Source organism: Suncus etruscus, chromosome 6 (assembly GCF_024139225.1).
Source record: "Suncus etruscus isolate mSunEtr1 chromosome 6, mSunEtr1.pri.cur, whole genome shotgun sequence".
Taxonomy (NCBI): Eukaryota; Metazoa; Chordata; class Mammalia; order Eulipotyphla; family Soricidae; genus Suncus; species Suncus etruscus.
The window spans coordinates 58,147,066-58,174,942 of record NC_064853.1 but is presented as its reverse complement, the minus strand read 5'-3'; the positions used below and the strand labels follow the sequence as shown (position 1 = coordinate 58,174,942).

At 44.6% G+C, this 27,877-nt stretch overlaps 1 protein-coding gene across 1 annotated transcript in view; it reads right to left on the bottom strand.

The window, feature by feature from the left end:
• Window positions 1-26,257, bottom strand: part of PHC3 (polyhomeotic homolog 3) — a 96,188-nt gene extending 69,931 nt beyond the window's left edge. Inside the window, exons 1-4 of the mRNA XM_049774441.1 lie at window positions 26,231-26,257; window positions 20,459-20,624; window positions 12,647-12,802; window positions 8,171-8,248 (exon numbers count right to left, since the gene is read on the bottom strand). Coding sequence (XP_049630398.1) covers window positions 8,171-8,248; window positions 12,647-12,802; window positions 20,459-20,624; window positions 26,231-26,244 — 414 coding nt within the window. The 5' untranslated portion in view covers window positions 26,245-26,257. The remainder of the gene's footprint in view (window positions 1-8,170; window positions 8,249-12,646; window positions 12,803-20,458; window positions 20,625-26,230) is intronic.
• Between the last annotated feature and the right edge of the window lie 1,620 nt (window positions 26,258-27,877).

Below are 27,877 nucleotides of genomic sequence, written 5' to 3'. Positions count from 1 at the left end.
GCTAAACCGATGCCCATGATTGCTTCCATTAATTGAGCTGTCAATTCAACCATTTTCTTTCACTTTAAAGCCTAGGCCAGAGAGATAGCACAGCAGTAGGGTGTTTGCCTTGCATGTGGCTGACCTGGGATGGACCCGGGTTCAATTCCCAGCATCCCATATGGTCCTCCAAGCCTGCCAGGAGCAATTTCTGAGCACAGAGCCAGGAGTAACCCCGCCGGGTGTGACCCAAAAACCAATAACATGACATGACATGACATGACATGACATGACATGACATAACATAACATACATAACACACGTAACATAACATAACATAACATAACATAACATAACATAACATAACATAACATAACATAACATAACATAACATAACATAACATAACATAACATAACAGCCTCGGCCAATCTTGCCACATCAGACCTCACAGCCCACATTGTACAAAGGAATTAGTCTTTCAGGCTAACATTAGAAGTTTCCTCAACACCAGTACTTGTTCCAAGAGGTGCTAGTCAAAAATAATCTACCAAGAAAAACCACTTGTCTTCCAAACACTTGCTAATGTCCCCAAAATGAGGTTATACAAAACTTGCTGATCCAAAGCAGAGTACTTTCTAAAAACAATGCACTCCATTGTGAGTAACTGTAACCACTGGACTGGTAAGAATCACACTTCCATGCCTAGGGTGTCGTGATGTGGCTCAGTGGTAGAAGGCATGCCCTGTATGCGTGAGCCCCCAAGTTTGATCTTCACAATCACTTATGTTATACCTGGTATAGCCAGATATGGCCCCAGAACCCAGACCGGATTCCTGGAACAAATATGATTCTCAACACTGTAACAATAACCCCTCAGCATTACCACAAGTGAGAACTTTACCTCCTAACCATACAAAAAAATTCCAGTACATATACAGAAACACAGTAAACAAAATAGCAAAAATAAATAGATAAATAAAGTAAAAAAAATAGCAAAACAAATTACTTCAAACTCTCTAAATTGCTTTAAGATTTTAAAGAAAAAAAATAGGGTACATACATGTCCAGAGCTTAGAGTTCCTGCCTTGAAAGCCTATGGCCAAGAGTTCAGTCCCCAGGATTATTTTCTGAATGAGAATAGGTCACATTCCTCCACAGCTACCTGACCACTGGAAAATCCAGCATCTTTGCCAACACCCAACATCAGGAAAAAAAAAATGATCCATGGGACCTGAGAGGTGGTGCAAGTTGTAAGGCGTCTGCTTCGCCCGTGCTAGCCTAGGATGAATCTTGGTTCAATCCCCTGGTGTGGCATATGGTTTACAAAACCAGGATTGATTTCTGAGTGCATAGCCGGGAGTAACCCTTGAGTATCACCAGGTGTGGCCCAAAAACAAAACAAAAAAAGACCCAGCTCCACAATTCGACTCGATCAAACTGCTAAGTCACCAAATTCTTTTCATATATATATATAGATCTTCAACCACACAGCTGCATGACATCTCTAATTTTTATAGTAGTGTCAGACCAATATCACAGGAAATCTTTGGAAAGTAATATAAAGACCTACCAACTTCCGAGGCTAAAAAGTAACACAGAATGGGGCCGGAGCGATAGCACAGTGGTAGGGCATTTAACGTGCACATGGCCAACCCGGGACGAACCTGGGTTCAATCTCGGCATCCCATATGGTCCCAAAAGCCTGCCAGGAGCAATTTCTGAGTGCAGAGCCAGGAATAACCCCTGAGCATTGCTGGTGCCCCCCACCAAAGAAATAGTAACGGGCCGGGCGGTGGCGCAAGAGGTAAGGTGCCTGCCTTGCCTGCGCTAGCCTTGGACGGACCGCGGTTCGATCCCCCGGTGTCCCATATGGTCCCCCAAGCCAGGAGCAACTTCTGAGCGCATAGCCAGGAGTAACCCCTGAGCGTCAATGGGTGTGGCCCAAAAACCAAAAAAAAAAAAAAAAAGAAATAGTAACACAAAAGAGTTCAATTAGCACCAACCACAGTCCAGCAAATACTAAGACACTGACTTTAAGATAGCTAGGAGAGGGGACTGGAGACATAGCATGGGGGTAGGGCATTTGACTTTCATGCAGAAGGTTGGTGGTTCAAATCCCGGCATCCCATATGGTCCCCCGAGCGTGCCAGGAGCGATTTCTGAGCATCAGAGCCAGGAGTAACTCCTGAGTGCTGCCGGGTGTGACCCCCCCCCAAAAAAAAGATAGCTAGGAGAGGGGCCAGAAAGACAGCACAGCAGTAAGGCATTTGCCTTGCATGTAGAGGGACGTTGGTTCAAATCCCGGCATCCCATATGGTCCCCCGAGCCTGCAGGGGGCGATTTCTGAGCGTAGAGCCAGGAGTAACCCCTGAGCGTTGCCGGGTGTGACCCAAAAACAAAAACAAAAAAAAGATAGCTAGGAGAAAGGTAACAATTACATCAAACTGATCCTTGTTGATCTAAGTTTTAATCATCCATTTGCTTCTGTGTTGTAACAATAGAAAGTAAGTTTGTGCCTGCAAGGGGGCAGGCCAGGGTGGTGGGAGGGAAACTGGGGACATGAGAGAAAAAGGTCACACTGGTGGTGAGATTGGTGTTGGAACATGTAATATCTGAAACAATTGTATTATGAACAACGTGGCAAATTGCAGAGCTTTAATAAAAAATTTTTTTGATTCAGTCTCTGGTGCCCTGCCACCACATGCACTTGAGCACATTACCCACATCCTGCTCTAATTCTTTTTTTTTTTTTTTTTTTTTTTTTGGTTTTTGGTTTTTGGGTCACACCCAGCAGTGCTCAGGGGTTACTCCTGGCTGTCTGCTCAGAAATAGCTCCTGGCAGGCACGGGGGACCATATGGGACACCGGGATTCGAACCAACCACCTTTGGTCCTGGATCGGCTGCTTGCAAGGCAAACGCCTGTGCTATCTCTCTGGGCCCATCCTGCTCTAATTCTAATGACTTTGATATCAGTGAATCATGACACCATAAGCAATTTCTAATCATACTATAGTCATATATGTGTTAGCACTACAGCAAAAATGAAGTATAGGGGGGCCAGAGAGATAGCACAGAGGTTAAGCGTTTGCCTTGCATGCAGAAGGTTGGTGGTTTGAATACCAGCATCCCATATGGTCCCCCGAGCCTGCCAGGAGCGATTTCTGAGCATAGAACCAGGAGTAACCCATGAGCACTTCCAGTGTAACCCAAAAACCAAAAAGAAAAATGGAGTATGGGAGCCGGAGTGGTGGCGGAGCAGTACAGCATTTGCTCTCATTGGAGAGAACCCATGCTTTTAAGGCAGAAGGACTGTGTTCAACCCTGGGAGTGCCCGGTCCCGAATACCATCAGGTCTGACCCACCCAAGCTCTAGTACTGGGAATAGTCCAAGCTACTGCCAGATGTAGCTTTAAAAAAAAAGAATGTGGGGCCGGGCGGTGGCGCTAAAGGTAAGGTGCCTGCCTTGCCTGCGCTAGCCTTGGACGGACCGCGGTTCGATCCCCCGGTGTCCCATATGGTCCCCCAAGCCAGGAGCAACTTCTGAGCACATAGTAGTAACCCCTGAGCATTACCGGGTGTGGCCCAAAAACAAAAAAAAAAAAAAAAAAAAAAAAAGAATGTGACACCCCCCCCAACTAGTATACAGGTCAAGTGTGCAAACTCTTCAGTTAAGATGAGAATATGCGGGATTCCTGGTCCTTAAAGCAACAAAGAAAACAAGAAAGGAAAGGGTAGGAAGTGGAAAGAAACAGAATACAAAACTTGCAATGCTGAAACCACTAACAAAGTTAAAGCATAAAAAACAAAATATGTTAATAATTCATGTTTTGAGGCCGGAGACATAGCATGGAGGTAGGGCATTTGCCTTGCATGCAGAAGGACGGTGGTTCGAATCCCGACATCCCATATGGTCCCCCATGCCTGCCAGGAGCGATTTCTGAGTGTAGAGTCAGGAGTAACCCCTGAGCGCTGTCAGGTGTGACCCAAAATCCGAAAGAAAAAAAAAATTCATGTTTCAAAAATCTGTTCAACATACATATAGTACTTTAAGCTACATAAGGCAGAGAGAGAGAGGGGGGGGGGGAGAGAGAGAGAGAGAAAGAGAGCGCACTAAAGGGCTGAGCACATCTTTGTATATAAAAGGTCCATGATTAGTTTGTATATAGAAGGTCCAGAATTAGTTTGTATGTAGAAGGTCCAGAATTAGTCCCTAACACCAATTAATCACCTGAGCACCCCTATTGCCAGAAGAGAGAACCTCAAGTACACAGCCAGGAATAGTTTCTAAACAACAGATGTGGCCCAAGTCACCCCCCCTCAAAAATTAAATATATGGAAGAATACTAACAAACTGAGGAAACAGAATGAAGGAGAAAGGAGGCCTAAAGTAAAGTAAATTTACTACTTATTTACTTTCTTAGAGGTGTACTACTGATATGTTTTATAACAATGCAATAAAACTGCTCTTAGCAATACAAATATTCAAGTTACAGATTAATTTTAAACATATTAAGTTCTGAAATAGTCTTCTAAGCTCAATCACATAAAAGTATGTTTCAAAATATCTCTGAAGGAGCCGGAGTGATGGCACAGTGGTAGGGCATTTGCCTTGTATACAGCTGACCCAGGACGGACCTGGGTTCAATCCCCAGCATCCCATATGGTCCCCCAAGCCAGGAGCGATTTCTGAACGCACAGCCATATGAGTGCCGCCATATGTGGCCCAAAAACAAAAACAAAAACAGAAACAAAAGATCTCTAAAAACCCCCTAAGTTTGAAACAGTACGATACCTTCTAAACTGAAAATACGTGATGACACAGCAAGAGAAGACTGAGAACAAGTGGTTAAAGCAATCTTCTCCCAGTTCATAGCTGATTTATGTGCTATAACTGACCTGAAACAGACTTTATTTTTTAAATAGGGGGCACCCCCAGTTGTGCTGGGGTGGTGGAGGCAGAGGCCCAGAAATGAAATCCTGAAATCAGTGGTGATCCAAGAGCAAGGTTCTTGGGGCAGAGGGCCACCCCAGCAGTGCTTAGAGATGGGACCACCAGAACAATACTCAGAGAGAATGGGAGGGGCCCCAGCAAGACTCCTGGCCCTGCTTCTCCAGTCTACTACAGTGCTCTGCAGAGACACCAATTTGTCCAAAACCACAGGAATGGCAGTATTTCAGCTCACTTCACAATTTTTTTGGAGTGAGTGCAGGCACTCACTCTCCCCTCTCTACTCTCCTTCTGAAAGGCTTGGCAGCAGAAGACACACCCCACAAAAGCCACATTATCAAGCCACAATAGTTGGAATTCCTGGACAACTCCAAAACTTTTAATATTGTCATCTCAGTGGGAACACACAATTTAGATGTCACCATGTTCTTGAAGCCACCTAATGTTTGGAAATAAAAGATGTAACATAGGGGTCGGAGAGAGAACATGGAGGAAAGGCATTTGCCTTGCATGCAGAAGGACAGTGGTTCGAATCCTGGCATCCCATATGGTTCTCCGACCCTGCCAGGAGTGATTTCTGAGCGTAAAGCCAGGAGTAACCAACCCCTGAGTAACCCCTGAGAGTTGTGGGGTGTGACCCAAAAAACAAAAAAGAAAAAAAAGGGCCCAGAGAGATTGCACAGCGGTGTTTGCCTTGCAAGCAGCCGATCCAGAACCTAAGGTGGTTGGTTCGAATCCCGGTGTCCCATATGGTCCCCCGTGCCTGCCAGGAGCTATTTCTGAGCAGACAGCCAGGAAGTAACCCCTGAGCATTGCCGGGTGTGACCCAAAAACCAAAAAAAAAAAAAAAAAAAAGATGTAACATAAAGATCAACCAGCAACAATAACTTAGTATCTTTTGACAATGACTTCATGACCTCACAGCAAAATACAATTTTTACAAACTTTCTTATTGCTTCACTTTTTTCGGGTTTTTTTTTCTTTTTTTGGGGGGTGGGGGTGGGGGGAGAGATTCGTTTTTGGGCCACACTGGTGATGCTCAGGGGTTACTCCTGGCTATGCTTTCAGAAATCGCTCTTGGCTTGGGAAACCATATGGGACACGGGGATTCGAACCACCTTCGAATTCGAACACCCAAAAACAAACAACAAATAAATTTAATAATAGGGACCTGCCTGCGTGGTAGTATAGCAAGTAGGGCATTTGCCTTGCAAAAGGCTGACCTGGGTTCGATTCCTAGCAGCCTATATGATCTTCCAGTCTGCCATGACTGATTCCTAATTGCAGAGACAGGACTAAGCCCTCAGTACATCTAGTTGTAGACCCCTAAAAAAAACTATAATTAATGTATAGTCCGCAGTCAAAAAATAAAAGGAAAAAAGACTAAAATATAAATAGTTCCAAAATCAGTTATAGATTTAAGACTATATTGGGGAGGTTGATTTTTGGTTCTGGTGGTGCTCAGGAGTTACTCCTGGCAAGCACGGGGGACAATAAGGGATGCTGGATTAGAACCACCATCCGTCCTGGATTGGCTACGTGCAAGGCAAATGTCCTACCATTGGGCTATCTCTCTGGCCCCCATTAAGACTATAATTATGACTTTTAGTCACATAATCCTTCCCAGAAGACTTACTATATATACATATGGCATTTCATCAACATTAAAACCAATAAATTAACTTTAGGTCTTTTTACACTGATTTTGCTTCCTATATGTAGTCATAACATCGAAAAGCCTCAATAAGTTACATTACCAAAAAAAAAGTTGAGGGGCCAGAGAGATAGCACAGCAGTAGGGCATTTGCCTTGCATGCAGAAGGACAGTGGTTCAAATCCCAGCATCCCAATATGGTCCCCCGAGCCTGCCAAGAGCAATTTCTGAGCATAGAGCCAGGAGTGGCCCCTGAGTGCTGCTGGGCATGACCCAAAAAACAAAAACAAAAAAAAAAAACAAGAAAAAAAGAAAAGTAGATAGTTGATGCATTTCTCTCTCTCTCTCTCTTTTTTTTTTTTTTTGGTTTTTGCTTTTGTTTTTGGGCCACACCGGCTACGCTCAGGGGTCACTCCTGACTGTGCACTCAGAAATCACTCCTGGCAGGCTCGGGGGACCATATGGGATGCCGGTGTGGTAATCAACCCTGGATCTGTCCTGGGTCACCCACACGCAAGGCAAATGCCTTACTGCTGTGCTATCTCTCCAACCCGCATTCTTTTTGTTTTGTTTTGTTGTTTTTTGGGGTGGTCACACCCAGTGATGCTCAGGGATTACTCCTGGCTATGCGTTCAGTAATCACTCCTGGCTTGGGGGACCATATGGGACGCCAGGAGATCGAACCACTGTCCGTCCTAGTTTAGCTGCGTGCAAGGCAAAATGCCTTACCACTCTGGCCTCATCCCGCATTCTTTTCTCTATTTTTTCACAATACAACTAAATCACTTAGGCAGTTCCACATGCATTAAACAATACCCTAAAGTTGGAGAAAAGAAAACTGGTTAGGGAACTTCAGACCCAGTAAATAATAAGTTATAAACTCCCTGGCTTTCTTTTTTCCTCATATAATCCAAATCTGGAACAGAAGAAACTAATATCCCAAAAACCACAACAATAGAAAAAAAAAAAGAAAGAAAGAAATCCTATGCTTTGCAGCAAAAATCTGAGGAAAAAGAAAACTTGGGAAGCACAGAAAACTCAGATAAGGACCACCAAAGTGACAGTAGAGTGGATAGGGCATTTGTCTTGCAGGCAGCAAGGTTCATTCCCAGCATCTCACATGGTCCTCTGAGCCAAGAGTAACTCCTGAGCATTGGCAGGTGTGGCCCCAAAACAAAACAAAATATTTTGTTTTTCTTTTAGGACTATACCCAGGGTTATTCCTGGCTCAGTACTCAGGAATTACTCCTGGCAGTGCTTGAGAGACCTCTGGGATGCCAGGAATAAAATCCGGGTAGGCCATGTGCAAGGCAAGAGCCCTACCAACTGTACTATTTATTGCTTCAGCACTGAAATCTTTTGAAAACTGGGGATAGAACTTGAGTCGGTCGCATGCAAGGCAAACACCCCACCCACTGTGCTATCCCTCTGGTTCTGAACATTAGTACCTAATTCTTAAATCTTCCAGGCACTATTACTTAATAATATTCAACAAATATAAAATAACAGCTTTAGAAACATTACTTTTACTTCTAAAAAATGATAACTAAAATATTTAAATCCAAGAAAAAAATGTAGGACACTTACAGATGTCTGAGACATACTGGACTGTTGTGTGACACTTCCTGTGGGGGACGTAGATGGTCTTCCACTTGTCAAACTTGCCTAAAATAATAAGACCTTTATGATATGTATTCCAAAACCTGAAATTAAGATCTTTCAAATACAAGAAATGACAAAATCTAAGTCTAAAAGTAATTGTATGAATTAATCCATTTTTATAGTCTTTTGAGATTACATTTCGGCCAAACATGTTAAGATATAAAGTAAATGATGAGTAGTGAAAAGAGGACCCAGGGCTGGAGCATTAGCATGGAGGTAGGGTATTTGCCTTGCATACAGAAGGATGGTGGTTCGAATTCCAGCATCCCATCTGATTCCCCGAGCCTGCCAGGAGCGATTTCTGAGCATAGAGCCAGGAGGAACCCGAGTGCTGCCGGGTGTGACTCAAAAACAAACAAACAAACGAACAAACAAACAAAAAAAAAAAAAAACAGAGAACCCAAAGACTAATTTTTTGTTTTTTGGGCCACACCCGGCAACGCTCAGGGATTCCTCCTGGCTCTGCACTCAGAAATCACTCCTAGCAGGCTCAGCGGACCATATGAGATGCCAAGGACCGAACCCAGATCCATCCTGGGTCAGCCACGTGCAAGGCAAATGCCTATCACTGTGCTATCGCTCCAGCCCCCCAAAGACTAATTTCAATGAAACAGCTGCATTCATGAGTTTCACTAAATTAAGTCTTATAAATGGAATCAATCTAAAATTCTGAAAAATGAAACTAACTACATCGAGTACCAGAAATTTTTGTTTATAATCATGGTTATAAATAAGATATAACTTAAAGATAAGGGGCAGCGAAGATTATAATATAAAACATAGGGTACTTGTCTTGAATGTGACCAACCAGGGTTGGATCCCTGGCATTCTATATCCCTCAAGCACTATCAGGAGTGATTCCTGAGTGCTGAGCCAGGAGTAAGCCCAGAGCATGGCTAGGCATGGCCCAAAAAACAAAAAATAAAAGACATTAAATTGGCCAAAATGGTATTACAGCAAATGGGGCATTTGCTTTAAATGTCCTAACTATTTTTGTTACCTGTATATCAAATGGTTCCAAGCACTGCTGGAGTAAATCTTGAGTGAGGAGGCTCTGAGTATTCTCTGAGCGTTACCAGATGTAATCAAAATTAAAATTATACTACATGGGGGCCGGGAAGGTGGCGATAGAGGTAAGGTGTCTGCCTTGCAAGCGCTAGCGTAGGATGGACCGCGGTTCAATCCCCCAGCGTCCCATATGGTCCCCCCAAATCAGGGACGATTTCTGAACGCGTAGCCAAGAGTAACCCCTGAGCATCAAACGGTGTGACCCAAAAACCAAAAAAAAAAAAAAAAAATTATACTACATGAGAAACTGGAAAGATAGTACAATGAGTAGGGCACTTGCCTTGTATGCAGCTGACCTGAATTAGAATCCAATATGGTCACCTGACCCTGCCACAAGTGACTCCCGAGCATAGGGCCAGGAGAAACCTCTGAGCACTCTCAGGTGTGGCTCAAAAAAAAAAAAAATAAAAAATAAAAAATAAATAAAATTGGGGCTGAAGCAATATAGCACAGCAGTAGGGCGTTTGCCTTGCACGCAGCCAACCCAACACAGACCCCAGTTCGATTCCCTGCATCCCATATGGTCCCCGAGCCTGTCTGGAGTGATTTCTGAGCTAAGAGCCACCAGGAGTAACCCCTGAGGGCTGCTGGGTGTGACCCAAAAACAAAGAAACAAATAAATAAAATTACACTACATAAAGAGTAAGAATAGGGGGCCAGAGAGATAGCACAGCGGTAAGGCTTTTGCCTTGCACACACCTGATCCAGGACAGATGGTGGTTCGAATCTCGGCAACCCATATGATCTCCCGTGCCTGCCAGAAGCAATTTCTTTTTTTTTTTTTTTTTGGTTTTTCGGGCCACACCCATTTGATGCTCAGGAGTTACTCCTGGCTAAGCACTCAAAAATCGCCCCTGGCTTGCGGGGACCATATGGGACATCGAGGTCCTTCCTTGGCTAGCACTTTCAAGGCAGACACCTTACCTCTAGCGCCACCTCGCCGGCCCCAAGGAGCAATTTCTAAGTTCAGAGCCAAGAGTAACTCGTGAGAGCCACTGTGTATGACCCAAAAACAAACAACAAAAAGAGTGTGTGAGAGATAGCACAGCAGCATTTGCCTTGCAAGCAGTCGATCCAGGACCAAAGGTGGTTGGTTCGAATCCCGGTGTCCCATATGGTCCCCCCGTGCCTGCCAGATGCTATTTCTGAGCAGACAGCCAGGAGTAACCCCTGAACAATGCCGGGTGTGGCCCCCCCAAAAAAAGAAACAGCAATGAGAACAGCAATGTGTGTGTGAGGTATATGTAACTTGTGAGAGCCTTCTGTGTGACCCAAAATCAAACAACAAAAAGAGAGAGAATATGAGAGAGGTATATGTAACTTTATGTAAGAAACAGCAATGTTGGGGCCGGGCGGTGGCGCTAAAGGTAAGGTGCCTGCCTTGCCTGCGCTAGCCTTGGACGGACCGCGGTTCGATCCCCCGGTGTCCCATATGGTCCCCCAAGCCAGGAGCAACTTCTGAGCGCATAGCCAGGAGTAACCCCTGAGCATTACCGGGTGTGGCCCAAAAACCAAAAAAAAAAAAAAAAAAAAAAAAGAAACAGCAATGGAGCAGCAATGTGTGCGTGCGCGTGTGTGTGTGTGTGTGTGTGTGTGTGTGTGTGTGTGTGTGTGTGTGTGTGTGTGTGTGTGTGTGGTATATATAACTTTATGTAAGAAACAGCAATGGGGGGCCGGGCGGTGGCACTGGAGGTAAGGTGCCTGCCTTGCCTGCGCTAGCCTAGGACGGACCGCGGTTCGATCCCCCGGCATCCCATATGGTCCCCCAAGAAGCCAGGAGCAACTTCTGAGCGCATAGCCAGGAGTAACCCCTGAGCGTCACAGGGTGTGGCCCAAAAACCAAAAAAAAAAAAAAAGAAAGAAACAGCAATGGGACCAAAGCAATAGAAATAGCAATAAAAATTTCTGGTTTTTGTTTTGGGATCACACCCACCCGCACTCAAGGGTTACTCCTGGCTCTGTGCTCAGAAGTTGCTCCTGACAGGCTGGGGGGACCATATGGGATGCTGGGAATCAAACCAGAGGCTGTCCAGGATTGGCTGTGTGCAAGGCAAATGCCCTATCACTATGCTATCGATCTGGCCCCTGAAAATTATTTTTAAAACATTTGGAGCTGTGGAAATAAATCAAAAGGGTAAGCATATGCTTTACAAACAGAAGGCCCAAGTTTGATCCCAAGCACCATGAGGAGCAGCTCTCAAGAACTGCCAAATATGACCCAAAAAGCAAAGAACTAATTTGAAAAATAATAAGTATTTAATTATAAAAATCACTCTATTATCAGTAGGAATAGTATAGTTGGAATTTAGGAAGATGACTAAACATTTTTATTAAGGCTAGAACTGAGGGCCACAAAAATCAATGCTCACATCTAAAGAACTGAAAACAGTGGCTCAAATGGAAAAGAAACAATCTGGGCCGGGAAGGTGGCGCTAGAGGTAAGGTGTCTGCCTTGCAAGCGCTAGCGTAGGACGGACCGCGGTTCGATCCCCCGGTGTCCCATATGGTCCCCCAAGCCAGGGGCGATTTCTGAGCGCATAGCCAGGAGTAACCCCTGAGCTTCAAACGGGTGTGACCCAAAAACCAAAAAAAAAAAAAAAAAAGAAAGAAACAATCTAATTTACTTCTTTTTTTTTTTCTTTTTTGGTTTTTGGGTCACACCCGGCATCGCTCAGGGGTTACTCCTGGCTCCACACTCAGAAATCGCTCCTGGCAGGGTCGGGGGACCATATGGGATGTCGGGTTTCGAACCAATGACCTTCTGCATGAAAGGTAAACGCTTTACCTCCATGCTATTTCTCCGGCCCCTCTAATTTACTTCTTAAATTTTATATTTTTGATTACTTTCCAATGAATGCAAATTACATTATAGAAATGTTTTCTTGTTAAAATATAAATGAAATTCATATAACTTTAAGTATTTACTATAGTACTTATAACCTTATATATGAAACCATGCTACTAGCACAATATTTCTGCAAGATAGTCTTTTTTTTTTTTTTTTTAAGCAGTGGAATATAAATGTAACTCAGTGGTGGAATGCTTGTCTTGTATGTGTGAAGCCCTAAGGCTTTATCTCTGGTACCCAAAAGGAAAAAAAAATAGTAACACAGTAATGTTAAATTTTTTCAAACTAGCAACAGAGTATAATAGAAAACAGGCATCTTTTTCATTAACTTGTACTTAACAGTCTATTATTCCTAAAGAAAAAAATAAGCACAGAAATCTGTTAACTCAGACACAACTTAGTTTTTATTTATTTTTTATTTATTTTTATTTATTTATTTATTGTATTTATCTGCAGGCAGAATTCAGAATGGACTGATGTCTCACCTGAACAGCTGCAAGGCTCTGCAGCTGCGAGCTGCTCAGATGCTGCTGCTGAAGAGCAGCCGTATGCAGCATCAGATGTTGTTGCTGGGCCGCGTACATCTGCTGAAGGTACTGAGCAGCTGAGCTGGGGGGCCGATGCAAGGCCTGTTGAATCACCTGTGGTAAAGCCAATTGAACCCATGTCAAGTTATGAAGGCAACCTTAGTCTTTTTTTTTTGTTTTTGGTTTTTTTTTTTTTGTTTTTTTTTGGGGTCACACCCGGCAGTGCTCAGGATTTACTCCTGGCTCTAAGCTCAGAAATCACTCCTGGCAGGCTTGGGGACCATATGGGATACCGGGATTCGAACCAATGACCTTCTGCATGAAAGGCAAATGCCTTACCTCCATGCTATCTCTCCAGCCCCGGCAACCTTAGTCTTAACCACAAAATAAACTTTGTTCAAATGGTGATCTAAAATTTCACTAATTTTTTTGTTTTGCTTTGTTTGTGGGAGTGCCCAGGGGTGCTCAGGGTTTCCTCCTGGCTCTGGATTCAGGGATCAATCCTGGTAGGCTTGAGCAGTCATATGCAGTGCCAGAGATCAAATCCAGATCAGCCATCTGCTAGGGAAGAGGCCTTTACCCGCTGTACTATCTCTCTGACTTAAAATTACAGTACTTTTTTTTTTTTTTTTTGGTTTTTGGGCCACACCCTGTGACGCTCAGGGGTTACTCCTGGCTATGCGCTCAGAAGTTGTTCCTGGCTTCTTGGGGGACCATATGGGACGCCGGGGGATCAAACCGCGGTCCGCCCTAGGCTAGCGCAGGCAAGGCAGGCACCTTACCTTCAGCGCCACCACCCGGCCCCAAAATTACAGTACTTTTAATATTCCATTCCCTCAAACTTCTTCACATAGTTCTTTCCTAGTTATATCTCATTGGGATTCATTAAACTGTAGAAAATAGGGCCAGAGTGGTAGTATCAGAGTTAAGGAACTTGCTTTGTATGTGGATGACCCCGGTTTCAATTCCCTGCACAACATATGATTCCATGAGCAACACTGGGGTCACTTCTGATCATAAAGCCAGAAATAGCTGCTCCACTGCTTTGTGAGGCCCAAACCCCACATCCAGACCCCATACACACAAAACAAGAGCAGATCCTCGATATCTGATTACTATGCCAAACTGAAAAAAGTAAAATAAGATGCTGTTCTACTGTATTAAGATAAAGATTTGAAAGTTTGGGGCCCAGAGAGATAGCACAGCGGTGTTTGCCTTGCAAGCAGCCGATCCAGGACCTAAGGTGGTTGGTTTGAATCCCGGTGTCCCATATGGTCCCCCCATGCCTTCCAGGAGCTATTTCTGAGCAGGCAGCCAGGAGTAACCCGAGCACCGCAGGGTGTGGCCCAAAAACCAAAAAAAAAAAAAAAAAAAAAAAAGATAGCTTTCTTTACATGCTACTTACCATGCAGTTTGATATGCAAAACCATATTTGGTCCCCTGAGCACCACAAGAAATAACCTCAGATGTGAAAAGATAGTAGAAGAATTAAGCAAAGATGAGGCCAGAGTGATAGCACAGTGGATAGGACATTTGTCTTGCACAGGGCCAACCCAGGACCGACCTGGATTTGATCCCTGGCATCCCATATGGTCCCCTGAGCCTGCCAGGTGTTATACCTAATCAAAGAACCAAGAGTAACCCCTGAGCACCACCAGGTGTGGCCCAAAACACACACACAAAAAAAGAATTAAGCAGAGAGCCAAGAGCAGACCCTGAGCACAGTTGACTGGGACTCAAAAACAAAACAAACAAAAAAATGTAATAAAATTCTAGGCCAGAGCAACAGTACAGTGACCAGTGTGCTGGCTTGCATGTGGTGGGCCCAGGTTTAATCCCTGGCATACCATACCATTCAGTCTCCTTAGCATGCCAGGAGTAAACCCAAGCATCGCTGGTTGTGGCCCAAAATCAAAACAAAACAAGACCAAAACAAACAAACAATAAAAAAAAAAAACCCCTTAGTAGAGATCAGGAGAAATAGCACAGCGGTAAGGCTTTTGCCTTGCATGCGGCCAATACAGGACAGTCCCCGGTTTGAATCCCGGCATCCCGTATGGTCCCCCAAGTATGCCAAGAGCAATTTCTGAGCTCAGAGCCAGGAGTAAACCATGAGCACTGCTGAGTGTGGCCCAAAAATCAATCAATCAATCAATAAATAAGAGGCAGAAAGATAGACAGCAGTAGGGCATTTGCCTTGCATGTAGTTGATCCAGGAAGGACAATGTTTCGAATCCCAACATCCCATATGGTCCCCCGAGCCTACCAGGAACAATTTCTGAGTGCAAAGCCAGGAGTAACCCCTGAGCGCTGCCGGGTGTGACCCAAAAATAAAAAAAAAAAAAAAAAAAATTATAATAGTAAATTACACTGAATTTCAATTTAAATATAGCTATCTATAACTAGCACAGATACACTAACAAAAAAAAATTCCCCGGCCGGAGAGATAGCATGGAAGTAAGGCGTTTGCCTTTCATGCAGAGGGGCATGGGTTCGAATCTTGACATCCCATATTGCCCCCCATGCCTGCCAGGAGCAATTTCTGAGCGTGAAGCCAGGAGTAACCCCTGAGCGCTGCCGGGTGTGACCCAAAAAACAAAACAAACAAACAAACAAACAGGGGCCGGGAAGGTGGCGCTAGAGGTAAGGTGTCTGCCTTACAAGCGCTAGCCAAGGAACGGACCGCGGTTCGATCCCCCGGCGTCCCATATGGTCCCCCCAAGCCAGGGGCGATTTCTGAGCACATAGCCAGGAGTAACCCCTGAGCATCAAACAGGTGTGGCCCAAAAACCAAAAAAAAAAAAAAGAACCCTCAGACTGTAGGATTATGACTAATTTTTTTAGATTTATTGCTTTTGTTTTTGGGTCACACCCAGCTAAACTCAAGGCTTACTACTGGCTCTCTGTTCAGGTTTCTTTCCTGTTGGAGATTGGGGGGACCATATGGGGTGCTGGCTTTGTGCTTAGGAATGAGCTCGAGTGATGCTTTGGAGAATATATGTTGATCTGGGTTTGCTATATGCAGTGCAGTTTGAGGGTTCTTTTTTTTTTTGGTTTTTGGGCCACACCCGGCGGTGCTCAGGGGTTACTCCTGGCTGTCTGCTCAGAAGTAGCTCCTGGCAGGCACGGGGGACCATATGGGACACCGGGATTCGAACCAACCACCTTTGGTCCTGGATCGGCTGCTTGCCAGGCAAACACCGCTGTGCTATCTCTCCGGGCCCAGTTTGAGGGTTCTTAAGGGATGTTCTTAATTAGAACATCCTAAACCCAAATATCCATGAATGTCCATATGCAAATTTCATGAAAGCATGTTTGCTATTTCTTACTTTCATGAGTTCAGAGCTCATCTCTCTAATTCTAGATTGCAATCTTGCTGCACCTCTGTCACAAAATCAATTCATCATTTCGACCTCTAATTGCTGAGAATTACAGATCAGCACTAAGTGATTCAGAATTACAATGTCTTTTTTTGGTCAGGTAAATCTGTATGTTTTTCTAATTCCATAAGATAATTCTAAAAACAAATAACAAATGGATAATTCCTGTGGCACATTTTTGTCAGCAAAAAAATTTTTTCTATTGTTAACATAGTCCCCCTCCTGCCCTCAAGGGTCCTCTTTTCTCTTTCCTTCATTCCTCCCTCCCTCCCCTGTATGCTTCTCGTTAGTGTCTGAGCACACATGACAGTGCTCCTTGCTCACGACTAATGAGTCACTCTCAGCAGTGATCACTGTGGCACCGAGGATAAATCCCAGGCTTCCTAAAAGCAAAGCATGTGATCTAGCCTGCTGAGCTATCACTCCAGTCCTTGCACTGTTTTTCTTCCTTTTTTTTTTTTTTTTTTTTTTTTTTTTTGGTTTTTTGGTCACACCTGGCAGTGCTCAGAGGTTACTCCTGGCTCTATGCTCAGCAATCGCTCCTGGCAGGCTCAGGGGACCATATGGGATGCTGGGATTCAAACCACTGACCTTCTGGTTGCAAGGCAAATGCCTTACCTCCATGCTATCTCTCCGGCCCCTTGCACTGTTTTTCATTTCACTCACTGTATACTCCTAAGACCCTATAAGGAGAAAAAACCTACATCACACTGTCCCTCTTCTGTCTCTCTAAAGCAGCGCTTCTAAAGCTTTTCTGATTGTGATCTCCTTCTCGTTTCCTTCCCCTATTGTTTTCGTTCAGTCTTACCTGCTGGATCCCTAGTCTCATGGCACTCGTGCTTTCTTTACATTCTTTAATGTGGCCCCCTTGAACTGTCTTTGACGGGAGGATGGGGGTCGCACCCTAGCTGAGAAATACTGCTCTAAAGAATTAGAAGAATGAAGAAAAATCTCACAACTGAAAAAAGACAGAAGGGTATTAAACAACTACCTATATACTCGAGTATAAGCCGACCCCCCCACACCAAATTTTACCCTAAAAACTGAGAAAACTTAGTGACTTGAGTATAAGGCAAGGTGGAAAATGCAGCAGCCACTGGAAAATTTCAAAAAGAAAAATATATATCCGAAACAATTACAATAATTGAGGAATCAGTAGGTTAAATGTTTTTCAATATTTATTGCTAAAGAAAAACTAAACTAGCAACAATAACTTTAAAAGTTTAAATAAAGTGCAGAAAACTATAGCTTAACAGGTAATCAAGCTAAATCACAAAGGTTAAAATCCTTCAAAACTAAAGAAAAAACAAAACCCTCCAAAACTAGATTCCTCCCCATCATCATCTGTATGTCCAAACAGAGCTGTGTATCTGACGTGAGGTATCAGCATAGACATTGTCAACATCAGAATTCGCAGATATCGTTATTAGTCTCATACAAAGTACAGAATATTGTGGGTTAAATAGTTCAGTGGGGGGCCGGAGAGATAGCACGGAGGTAGGGTGTTTGCCTTGCATGCAGAAGGACGGTGGTTTGAATAAAAATAAAAATAATTCAGTGGAATACAGTTCAGTTCAGATGCCTACCTCTTCAGCTCAGCAGCAAATTGCAGACTGAGCTGAAGCATCACCCCCACCCCCAGCAGACAGCAGAGACGACTGGAAACTATGTGTTTGATTTGGTGACCCTGCAAGGAATCAAATAACCTGTATGACCCAATATAAGCCAAGTTTGGGTTTTTTGGCACAAATTTTGTGCCAACGTGGCTGACCCAGGACAGACCTGGATTCAATCCCCAGCATCCCATATGGTCCTCCAAGCCAGGAGCGATTTCTGAGGGCATAGCCAGGAGTAACACCTGAGTGTCACGATTGTGGCCCCCTCAAAAAAACACTAGCCTAGGACGGACCGTGGTTCAATCCCCCAGCGTCCCATATGGTCCCCCAAGCCAGGAGCAATTTCTGAGCACAGAGCCAGGAGTAACCCCTGAGCATCACTGGGTGTGAACCCAAAATCAAAAAAAAAGAAATCACTCCTGGCAAACTCGGGGGACTATATGGGGTACTGGGGACCAAACCCGGGTTCGTCCTGGGTCAGCCTCATGCAAAGCAAACACCCTACCACTGTGCTATCGCTCTGGCCCCTGAAGTAGGTCTTTCATTCTCTTTAAACTCCCTAAGATTCAAGGAAGTTATGCTTCTCAATCAAGGCTACATTGCCAATAATGATAAAAAAATAAAATTCAAACAATAGCACATCAGATTCCAATCCATGCCCTTTTATGCAATACCATATTGCATCAGCCTCTATTATTATAAAGGTTAACTGTGTTTTTTATTTTCTCAACTAAGGAAAAAGTCTAAACCTTGAGGCAGGGGAGATCACTCAAAAGCCTAGCACAACGCTTTGGATACAGGAAAGCCGGCTCAAACCCAGAACTGTATGGTCCCCTGAGCATTGATGACAGATGCCCTAGCAAGCAAGCTAGAAGCATCCACAAGCACTCTCAGTTTTGACATTACCCAAACTTCTTTAGTTAAATAGTCACCCAGCAAGTTTTACAATGGATACTCCTGTTTTAGGGTTTGAAGACCCACCTGGTTTTAAAATGAACCACTTTAAAATTCTACAAACTTTGGGGCCAGAGTGGTGGCACAAGCAGTATGGCATCTACCTTGCATGCGCTCACCTAAGATGGACCATGGTTCGATCCCCCAGCATCTCATATGGTCCCCCAAATCAAGAGTGATTTCTGAGCCCGTAAACAGGAGTAACCCCTGAGTGTCACTGGGTGTGGCTCAACACCCCCAAAAAAAAACAAATAAAAATAAATAAATAAAATTCTACACACTTTGATCTAAGAAGATAGTACTGTGAGTAGGGCACTTGGCTTGCATACAGCCAACCTGGATTTGAGTTCCATCATCCTGTATGACACTTGAGCACCACCGGTAGTGATTCCTGAGTGAGAGCCAGAAATAAACCCTGGGCATCTGCAGGTGTGTCCCAAGAAACAAAAATCTTAAAAATTCTATAAAGTCTGAGTCTCTATTCTGAACCAAGTATTTAAAATAATCTAGAGGCTAGAACGATAGTACAGAGGGTAGGAAGCTTGCGCAATAGGGAGCATATGGCCAACCTAGGTTTATCCCATCTGCTGGATCCCCAGCATCTCATCTAGTCTGCCAAGCACTGTCAGTTGTGATTCCTGAGTACAGAACCAAAAGTGATCCCTAAACATGCTGAGTGTGGCCCAAAAACAAACAGGGTGGATATATATTATAGCGATAGGGCATTAGCCTTGCACACAGTAAACCAAGGACAGACCCAGGTTTGATCCTGGTTAGCATCTGGGTTAGCATCTCATAGAGTCCCTCGAACCTGCCAGGAGTAATTTCTGAGCACAGAGCCAGGAGTAACCCCTGAGTGCTGCAGGGTATGGTCAAAATAAGTAAATAAATATTTAAATAAAACAAACCAGAAAAATCCAGTCATTTCAGATGAATAGAGTGTCACCGACACTGCAATAGCACCTAAAGTATTTTCATAAATAATTTTCCTGACACACAATTTTTTAAGCTTCATGCTAATAAATATATCAAGATTAGCAAGCCATCAAAGTTTCAAGATTAGCAAATAAAATGGGGCCGGAGAAATGCACAGTGGTAAGGCATTTGCCTTGCAAACCCGGTTCAATTCCTGGCATCCCATCTGGTCCCCCAAGCTTGCCAGGAGCTATTTCTTTTTGGTTTTTGGGTCACACTTGGCTGCGCTCAGGGGTTATTCCTGGCTTTATGCTCAGAAATCGCTCCTGGCAGGCTCAGGGGACCATATGGGATGCTGGGATTCGAAACACTGTCCTTCTGCATGCAAGGCCAACGCCCTACCTCCATGCTCTCTTTCAGGTTCAACCAGGGGAGCCAGGAGTAACCCATGAGCACCGCTGGTATGGCCCAAAAACCAATCAATTAATTAATAAAATAAACTGGTTTAAAAAAAAAAAAAGATCAGCAAAAGAAAAAAAAAGTAAAAAAAAAAAAAAAAAGATTAGCATGAGCCAGAGAGATTGCATGGAGGTAGAGCATTTGCCTTGCATGCAGAAGGACTGTGGTTCAAATCCCAGCATCCTATATGGTCCCCTGAGCCTGCGAGGAGCGATTTCTGAGCATGGAGCCAGGAGTGACCCCTGAGCGCTGCTAGGTCTGACCCAAAAACCAAAAAAAAAAAAAAAAAAGATTAGCAAATAACTTTGTTGATTCTTTCCAACACCAATTCTGTGTTCATAATTGTAACTCAATGGAACTACTGATGCAATAAGACATGCACTTAACTTGAACAAAAAATAGTAACATTCTAAATCTTAGTCTACCCACCATTATAACTGAAATACCTGTACAGCATGTCGGTCTGAGCCACTATAGACAGAGATCTGAGGTTGCTGCATTCGAGAGGAGGAAGTAGTAATAGTTGTGGTGGTAGTACTACTGGTTGTTGTTGACACGGAAGATGTTCCAGGGTTTGGGTCACTATCCATAGCTGTACCATGGTCCTTAAACCTGGGAGATAATACAAAGGGTTTGTAATAACAAATGCATTGTCATCTGGACTTAAGGACTTTAAAGAATAGTTACATTATTCCAAAGAAATAATCAGCAACATTCACTGCTGGCAGAAATGCCATCTTGTTCAGCCTTTCTGAAAAAACAATGAGGATATTCCTAAAAAAAAAAAACTGTAAATTGAACTGCTAGGTGATCCAACAATACCACTCCTTGGGATATACCCTGGGAACACAAAAACACAATACAAAAAAATGCCTTCTGCACTCCTATATTCATTGCATCACTATTTACAATAGCCAAAATATAGGAACATTCCAAGTGCCCAACAACAAATGAGTGGCTAAAGAAACTGTGGTGCATCTACACAATGGAATACTACGCAGTGGTTAGGAAAAATGAAGTCATGAAATTTGCCTATCCATGAAAACTATTATGCTGAGTAAAATAAGTCTGAGGGAGAGGGATAGACATAGAATATTCTCACTCATTTGTGGGATATAATAAAAATAAAAGACAGTATGGTAATAATATCCAAAGACAAGAGATGAGGGCCAGAAGGACCAGCCCATGATACGAAGCTTACCACAAAGAACAGTGAGTGCAGTTAGAGCACTAATCGCACTGACAATGACAATGACAGTGAGAAGAGAAGCAGAATGCAGGACCCAAGGACAGGCAGGGGGCCAGGGCAGCAGAGAAATGGGAGACATTGGTGGAGAGAAAGTTACACTGGTGAATACTGGTGTACATTTGATGGCTGAAATATAACTACAAACATTTCTGTGACCACGTGCTTAAATAAAGAAATTATTAAAGAAAAAAAATAATCAGGGACCGGAGATAGCACAATGGTATGGCGTTTGTCTCGTCAGCGGCCAACCCAGGACTGACAATGGTTCGATTCCCAGCATCCCAGCCAGGAGCAATTTCTGAGCACAGAGCCAGAAGTAGCCCCTGAGCGCCACCAGGTGTGCCCCCCCCCACCCAAAATATGAACAGCAACAGCCTAAATTTCTAAGAAATTCCTCACAATATATAGATCTATAGAGAGATTACAATCACTGAAAGCACGAAGGATAACACTAACACATAGCTACTAAAGTTAATATTCAAAACCTACTAAATTTCAATTCAATTAACTCAGATCAAACTGACTTAAAAGTGTGTATTTTCATTATTGGAAAAAGTTAAGGGTTTGTTTTGGGTTTTAGGTCACATCCAGCAGAGCTCAGGGGTAACTCCTGGCAGGCTCGAGGGACCATATGGGATGCTGGGATTCAAAACACAGTCCTTCTGCATGCAAGGCAAATGCACTCTACCAGGGGCCGGGCGGTGGCGCTGGAGGTAAGATGCCTGCCTTGCCTGCGCTAGCCTAGGACGGACCGCGGTTCGATCCCCCGGCGCCCCATATGGTCCCCCAAGAAGCCAGGAGCAACTTCTGAGCGCATAGCCAGGAGTAACCCCTGAGCGTCACAGGGTGTGGCCCAAAAACCAAAAAAAAAAAAAAAAAAAAATGCACTCTACCTCCATGCTATCTCTCTGGCCCCCAAAGTTAAGGGTTTTAAAACCACAAGAGAAATGAAACTCTAAATTACCAAGGAAAAAATTAAAATGCAACCAATATCACAGTATTTAAAGATATATCTCAGGAATTTCTAGTACGACATAAAAAAATTAAAACAGGGGCTGGAACTATAGCACAGTGGGTAGGGCGTTTGCCTTGTGTGCAGTTGACTGGGTTCAATCCCTGGCATCCTAGAATGTCCCCAAGCCTGTCAGGAGGTTGTTTTTTTTGTTTGTTTGTTTTTTTGTTTTTTGGTTTTTTGGTTTCTGGCTTTTGGGGTTATACCCGGCAGTGCTCAGGGGTTACTCCTGGCTCTGCACTCAGAAATCACTTGTAACAGGCTCGGGGGATCATATGGGCAAACTCGGGTCTATCCTGGTTGGCAGCATGCAAGGCAAATGCCCTAATGCTGTTCTATCTCTCCAGCCCTCAGGAGTAATTTTAGCCACAGAGCCAGGAATAACCCCAAGCACTACCACGTACGATCCAAAAATGAAAAAAAAAAAAAACCTAAATAAATAAATAACAAAAATAAAGGGCCGGAGTGGTGGCACAAGCCACCACTTTGCACATGTTAACCTAGGACTTACTGTGGTTCCATCCCCTCACATCCCATATGGTACCCCAAGCCAGGAACGATTTCTGAGCGCATAGCCAGAAACTTACATTAACTTGCTTCTTGGTTACTGTATATATTGGCTTTTCAAAATAAATTGGGGTTGGAGATATTTCAAAAGTTTCCAGCATCCTTTGAGCAACCCTGAGAAGAGTACTGCCAAATGTTGATCTAACATCAAATAAATAAGTTACCCTGGAAACTAGCTTAAATTAAAAAAAAAAAAAAAAAACAGGGGCCGGGCGGTGGCGCTGGAGGTAAGGTGCCTGCCTTGCCTGCGCTAGCCTAGGACGGACCGCGGTTCGATCCCCCGGCGTCCCATATGGTCCCCCAAGAAGCCAGGAGCAACTTCTGAGCGCATAGCCAGGAGTAACCCCTGAGCGTCACAGGGTGTGGCCTAAAAAAAAAAAAAAAAAACGATTTATAAAAATAAAATTAACACTGGGGCCAGAGTGGTGGAGCAAGCAGTAAGGCATCTGCCTTGCATGTGCTAGCTTAGAACGGACCATTGTTCGATCCCCAGGCGTCCCATATGGGCCCCCAAGCCAGGAGCGATTTCTGAGCCCATAGCCCATAACCCATAATCCCTGAGCATCACTGGGAGTGGACCAAAAAACAACAAAAAAGTTAACACTACTGGCTTTTTTCCTACTCTCCAACATTATCCTTAATTACATCTAATAACTGACATATAAAAGTCAATTATCTGAGAGAGAAAAAAAGAATAAACAGATAACAATTTTCACTTGCTTAAAAAACTTTTTTCAGGGGCCTGAGAGATAGCACAGCAGTAGGGCTTTTGCCTTGCACTCGGCCAGCCCAAAGCAGACCCAGGTTCAATCCCCTGCACCCCCGAGTCTACCAAGAGTAATTTCTGGCACAGAGCCAAGAGTAACCCTAAATGTCACAAGGTGTGACAAAAAAAATTTTTTTTTTCCTAGGGAGCACAGCAGGCAACAAGTTTGCCTGGCACATGACCAACCCAGATTAGGTCCCCAGCATTCCAATGCACAACCAGGAATGACCAGAGTGAGCAGTTAGAAGTAATCCCTGAACACCGCCAGAAGTGATCCAAAAACAAACAAAAATCTTCCCCGTACACACAGTATAGTTCCATCATCAAACTCAAGGTCTCTGGCTAAAAGCATGTTTCACAAACAGAGGACCAAGCTCCAGACCCCACCAGCATTGCATGTTCCCCTAATCACTTCCCGGATATAGAACCAGGAGACCTTGAGCACCAATGAGCATGGTCTGAAAACCAAAATAAAATTAAACTAAAAACCAAAATAAAACTAAACTGAAACAAACCCAGGGCCTACACAAGTTCTCTACCACTGAGCAATACCCTCAATACTTTCAGCCAGCTCCATATTCTGAACAAGAATAATATATCACTTTCATTGTGTACATTTTTCACTTAACTGTGATTTTTTTTTTTTAGATTTTGGGCCATACTCAGCGGTGCTCGAGGGTTACCCCTGATTCTGCACTCAGAAAACCTGCCAGGTTCGGGGATCGAATCCAGGTTGGTAGCAATGTAAAGCCCTACCCATGGTGCTATCGCTCAGGCCCTGGTTTTTAAATACAATTCTAAAGTTTTCAGTATTGTGGGGGTGGGGGGAGAGAAAAGGGGAGGAGAAGGAGAGAGGGAAAAGAGGAGCGAGGGGGAAGAGGAGGATTCAGAAGTGCACCATGATGAAAAACACACTTGAAAATTATACTGGTTTTATCTTTCTTGCCCTTTTCTTTGGATAAAGAAAATCTGACACACCTACATTAGCAGCACTGACAATATAACAGGAACACTATTTCTACTTCAAACACACACACACAAAAAAAATAATTTGGTCCTGATCATATATGCATACCCTATTCCCATATGGTGTCATTTAATGTACACATTTTCTTTGTTCTATCACTTCATGCAAATAGGCTCTTCCAGGTCCCAGATGTGAAAAGAACAAGAAACAGAATGAAGAAAAGTGAAGGGAAAACTGGGGGAATAAAGTTGACCCTTCAATTGCCAACTTTGCCCAATAGTAAGTGACTCACACCTATGCAACCTTATGCTTGTCTGATTTGTTTTTATTTCTTAAACAATAGTTCTTCGAGCTGCTTTCCCGTTATCAAATCACTTCCTAGTCTGGCTGGCTCCTACGGACTGAGGAGAGGGTCCATACAGGAGACGTTGACCCTCTTGGCTGACTGTCAAGACACTTCTGAACCACTAACTTGCAAAAAACAAAAGCCAGTACAAACTGTGGCTTTTAAATTAGGGTGTTCATCTCTAATCACCCAATTCAATTCCTTCAGTGACCCAAAAAAAAAAAGAATGAGAAACTTCAGATGGCTGGGTCAAACCCACGGACGTGAAAGGGTGCAAGGGGACACGGACACACACACACACACACACACACACAGGGTGCAAGGGGATACACACACACACACACAAACCCAAGGAGGTGGAAGGGTGCAAGGGGACACACACACACACCTTGAGTCAAACCCACCGACACACACACACATCCCTGGGTCAAACCCACTGAGGTGGAAGAGTGCAAGAGGATACACACACACACACACACACACACACACACACACACACACACAATTATTCCCTGTGCCTGGACACCTCTGGGAGAGGGGGTTTGCACACCAGTACCCTGAGCTTGCACACCTGGCACAAAGACACAATTTGGAGAAGGAACCTGGCTGTCTTGTCTGCAGGCTGACAGCTCCTGCAAGATAAGATACACAACCCCGGTGGAGCTGGTGCCCCCCGAGGGAGGCCTAGGCAAGGCACCAGCGAACTACAGCGGCTGAGCCAGCGGATGAAGCCCAGCACCACCTCTGCAGAAGCCAGGCAGGGTGTCTGCCTCCCAGTGGGGTGCAAATGGCCCTTCCTTGCAAGGCCTGCGCTGGGACCCTCCTCACGCCTCCTCGGGGGACAGGCACCCCAATTGTCGGCGCTGCAGGGCTGGTAGGGGATCGGAGCGGGGCAGGCCCGGCAATGGCAATGGCAATGCCCAGCGCCCAGCTCCGCCTCCCCGGCCAGGAAAACGGTGCCCGGGGCCCCGGGCAGGGATGACAGCGTGGGCGGGGGCCGGAGGGGAGGGGCGGGGGTGGGTGGGGAGGGGAGGGGGAATTGGAGGGGGAGGGGAGGGGGAGGGGAGCCGCCGACTTCCACGCGCGGCGCTCCGCCCCCACCCCGGGCGCGGGCCGGGCCGAGCGGCCTCCTCGGCGAGGGGCGACGCGGGCGAGCCTCTCGCCCTGGAGCCGGTGGCACCGCCCGCCCGCCCTCCCGCCCAGCAGCAGCCCCGGGAGCGGCCCTCGCGCGGCCGGGTCGCGGCCCCTCCGCGCGCCCCCACCCCACCCTCACCCCGTTACGACAGCAGTCCCAGCGAGTCAGGCACTCACTCCGCTTCCGCCATCTTCTCTCCTCCATCACTGACGCGGAATGCGCATGCGCCCCCGGCGGCGGGAGAAGGGGCGGGGTCGGCTCCGCGAGACCCTGGGTCACGTGGGTTTCTCGCGGGTTTTTTTTTTTTTTTTTTTTTCCCCCACTCCCTCCTTTCCCCCCCCTTCCCTCCAGCCCCTGCCCAGGGCCTCCTCTCCTCTCGGTTCCCCCCGGGACCAGCTTTATTTTAATCCCTAGGTTGGCTTCTGGGCCTTGCCAGGCCTTCCACTTCTTGGGGCAGGAACGTGTAGCCAAAACTGTGGAGAACATGTTCTGCTTGAGACCGTTACCTAGAAAAACTTTGGATTCCTTCTTCCCGGTGCCAACCAAGTGCGTGTGAAGAAGAAAAATGCCAACGTTGGGCATCTTGAAGAAGCAAATCTATTTAAACACTTTGGGAGACTTAAATTCAAAGAGCATTACTACAGATTTGGTAGTAAAAAAATCAACAGAGCATTATTCATTTTCTTAGCAGTCAGAGCAGAAAGGAAAAATTCATCATTTGAACAACAACATATGAATTATTTTTTTTATTTTAAATGTTTTAATTACATTCACTATAAGTTTCCATAGCAGGTGTGACATGTGCTAGAGTTATACTATACCAGAGTTACCTCTATTTTATCATTTATTTTTCTCTTTTATTTAAATATTGTGGTTACAAAGTTGTTCATAATTGAATTTCTTTTTTGGGGGGGGGGGGAGGGAGGCACACCCAGCTGTGCTCAGGGGTTACTCCTGGCTCTGAGCTCAGAAGTAGCTCCTGGCAGGAACAAGGGACCTATGTGATGCTGAGGATCAAACCTGGCTCTGTCCCTGGTCAACAGCGTGCAAGGCAAACGTCCCTACCACCATGCTATCACTCCAGTCCATTAATACTTTTTTTAAATGATGATGTTTTAACATCTTGGTCTTATAGAGTTACGTAATTCTTTTTGGAGAGGGGACAGGAACTTCTGGTGATGATCAGTGTTACTCCTGGTGTTTGTTAGGGGACCATAGAAATGCCCATGGTGGAACCCACGTAGCCCTACCAACTGTACTATCTCTCCATCTCAATAAGGTAATTTCTGGAAAAGAAAAGAGTCCCCTGTAAATACACCTTTCTTATGCAAGCCAACCAATCCAGTTCCAAGATCCTCGAGACCAAACTCCTTTATCTAACCCTTACACACTAAGTCTACTTCTCCCCTGTCCTAAATCACCTTGGGGCAATGTTCCAGACAACTGAAGACCATTTTTTATATTCCAGAATTTCCAAATCTTACTCAAATTCTTCTATTTTCAATTTGCTCAATCTTTAGTTTGTTTTTGTTTAGTTTTACACTCATTACCCATTCTTTCTTTTTTTTTTTTTCATTCTTTCTCGCAGAAACCACAATAATAAAGGCTCTGGACCATGCTTTATCTTTTGCAATTTCTGTACCTACAGGATCCTGGCTTTTCCCCATGTGGCTCTGCATGGTATAGCAAACACCCTTCTCTTGGGAACAGTAAATAATATACTCCTCTTTCAAAGCCAGTTGTTATCTTATCAGACTTAGTTAAAACAAATCCCAGGCACAAATCAAGACACTTATTGTTCCACTGGTTGGGGGTCATGTCTG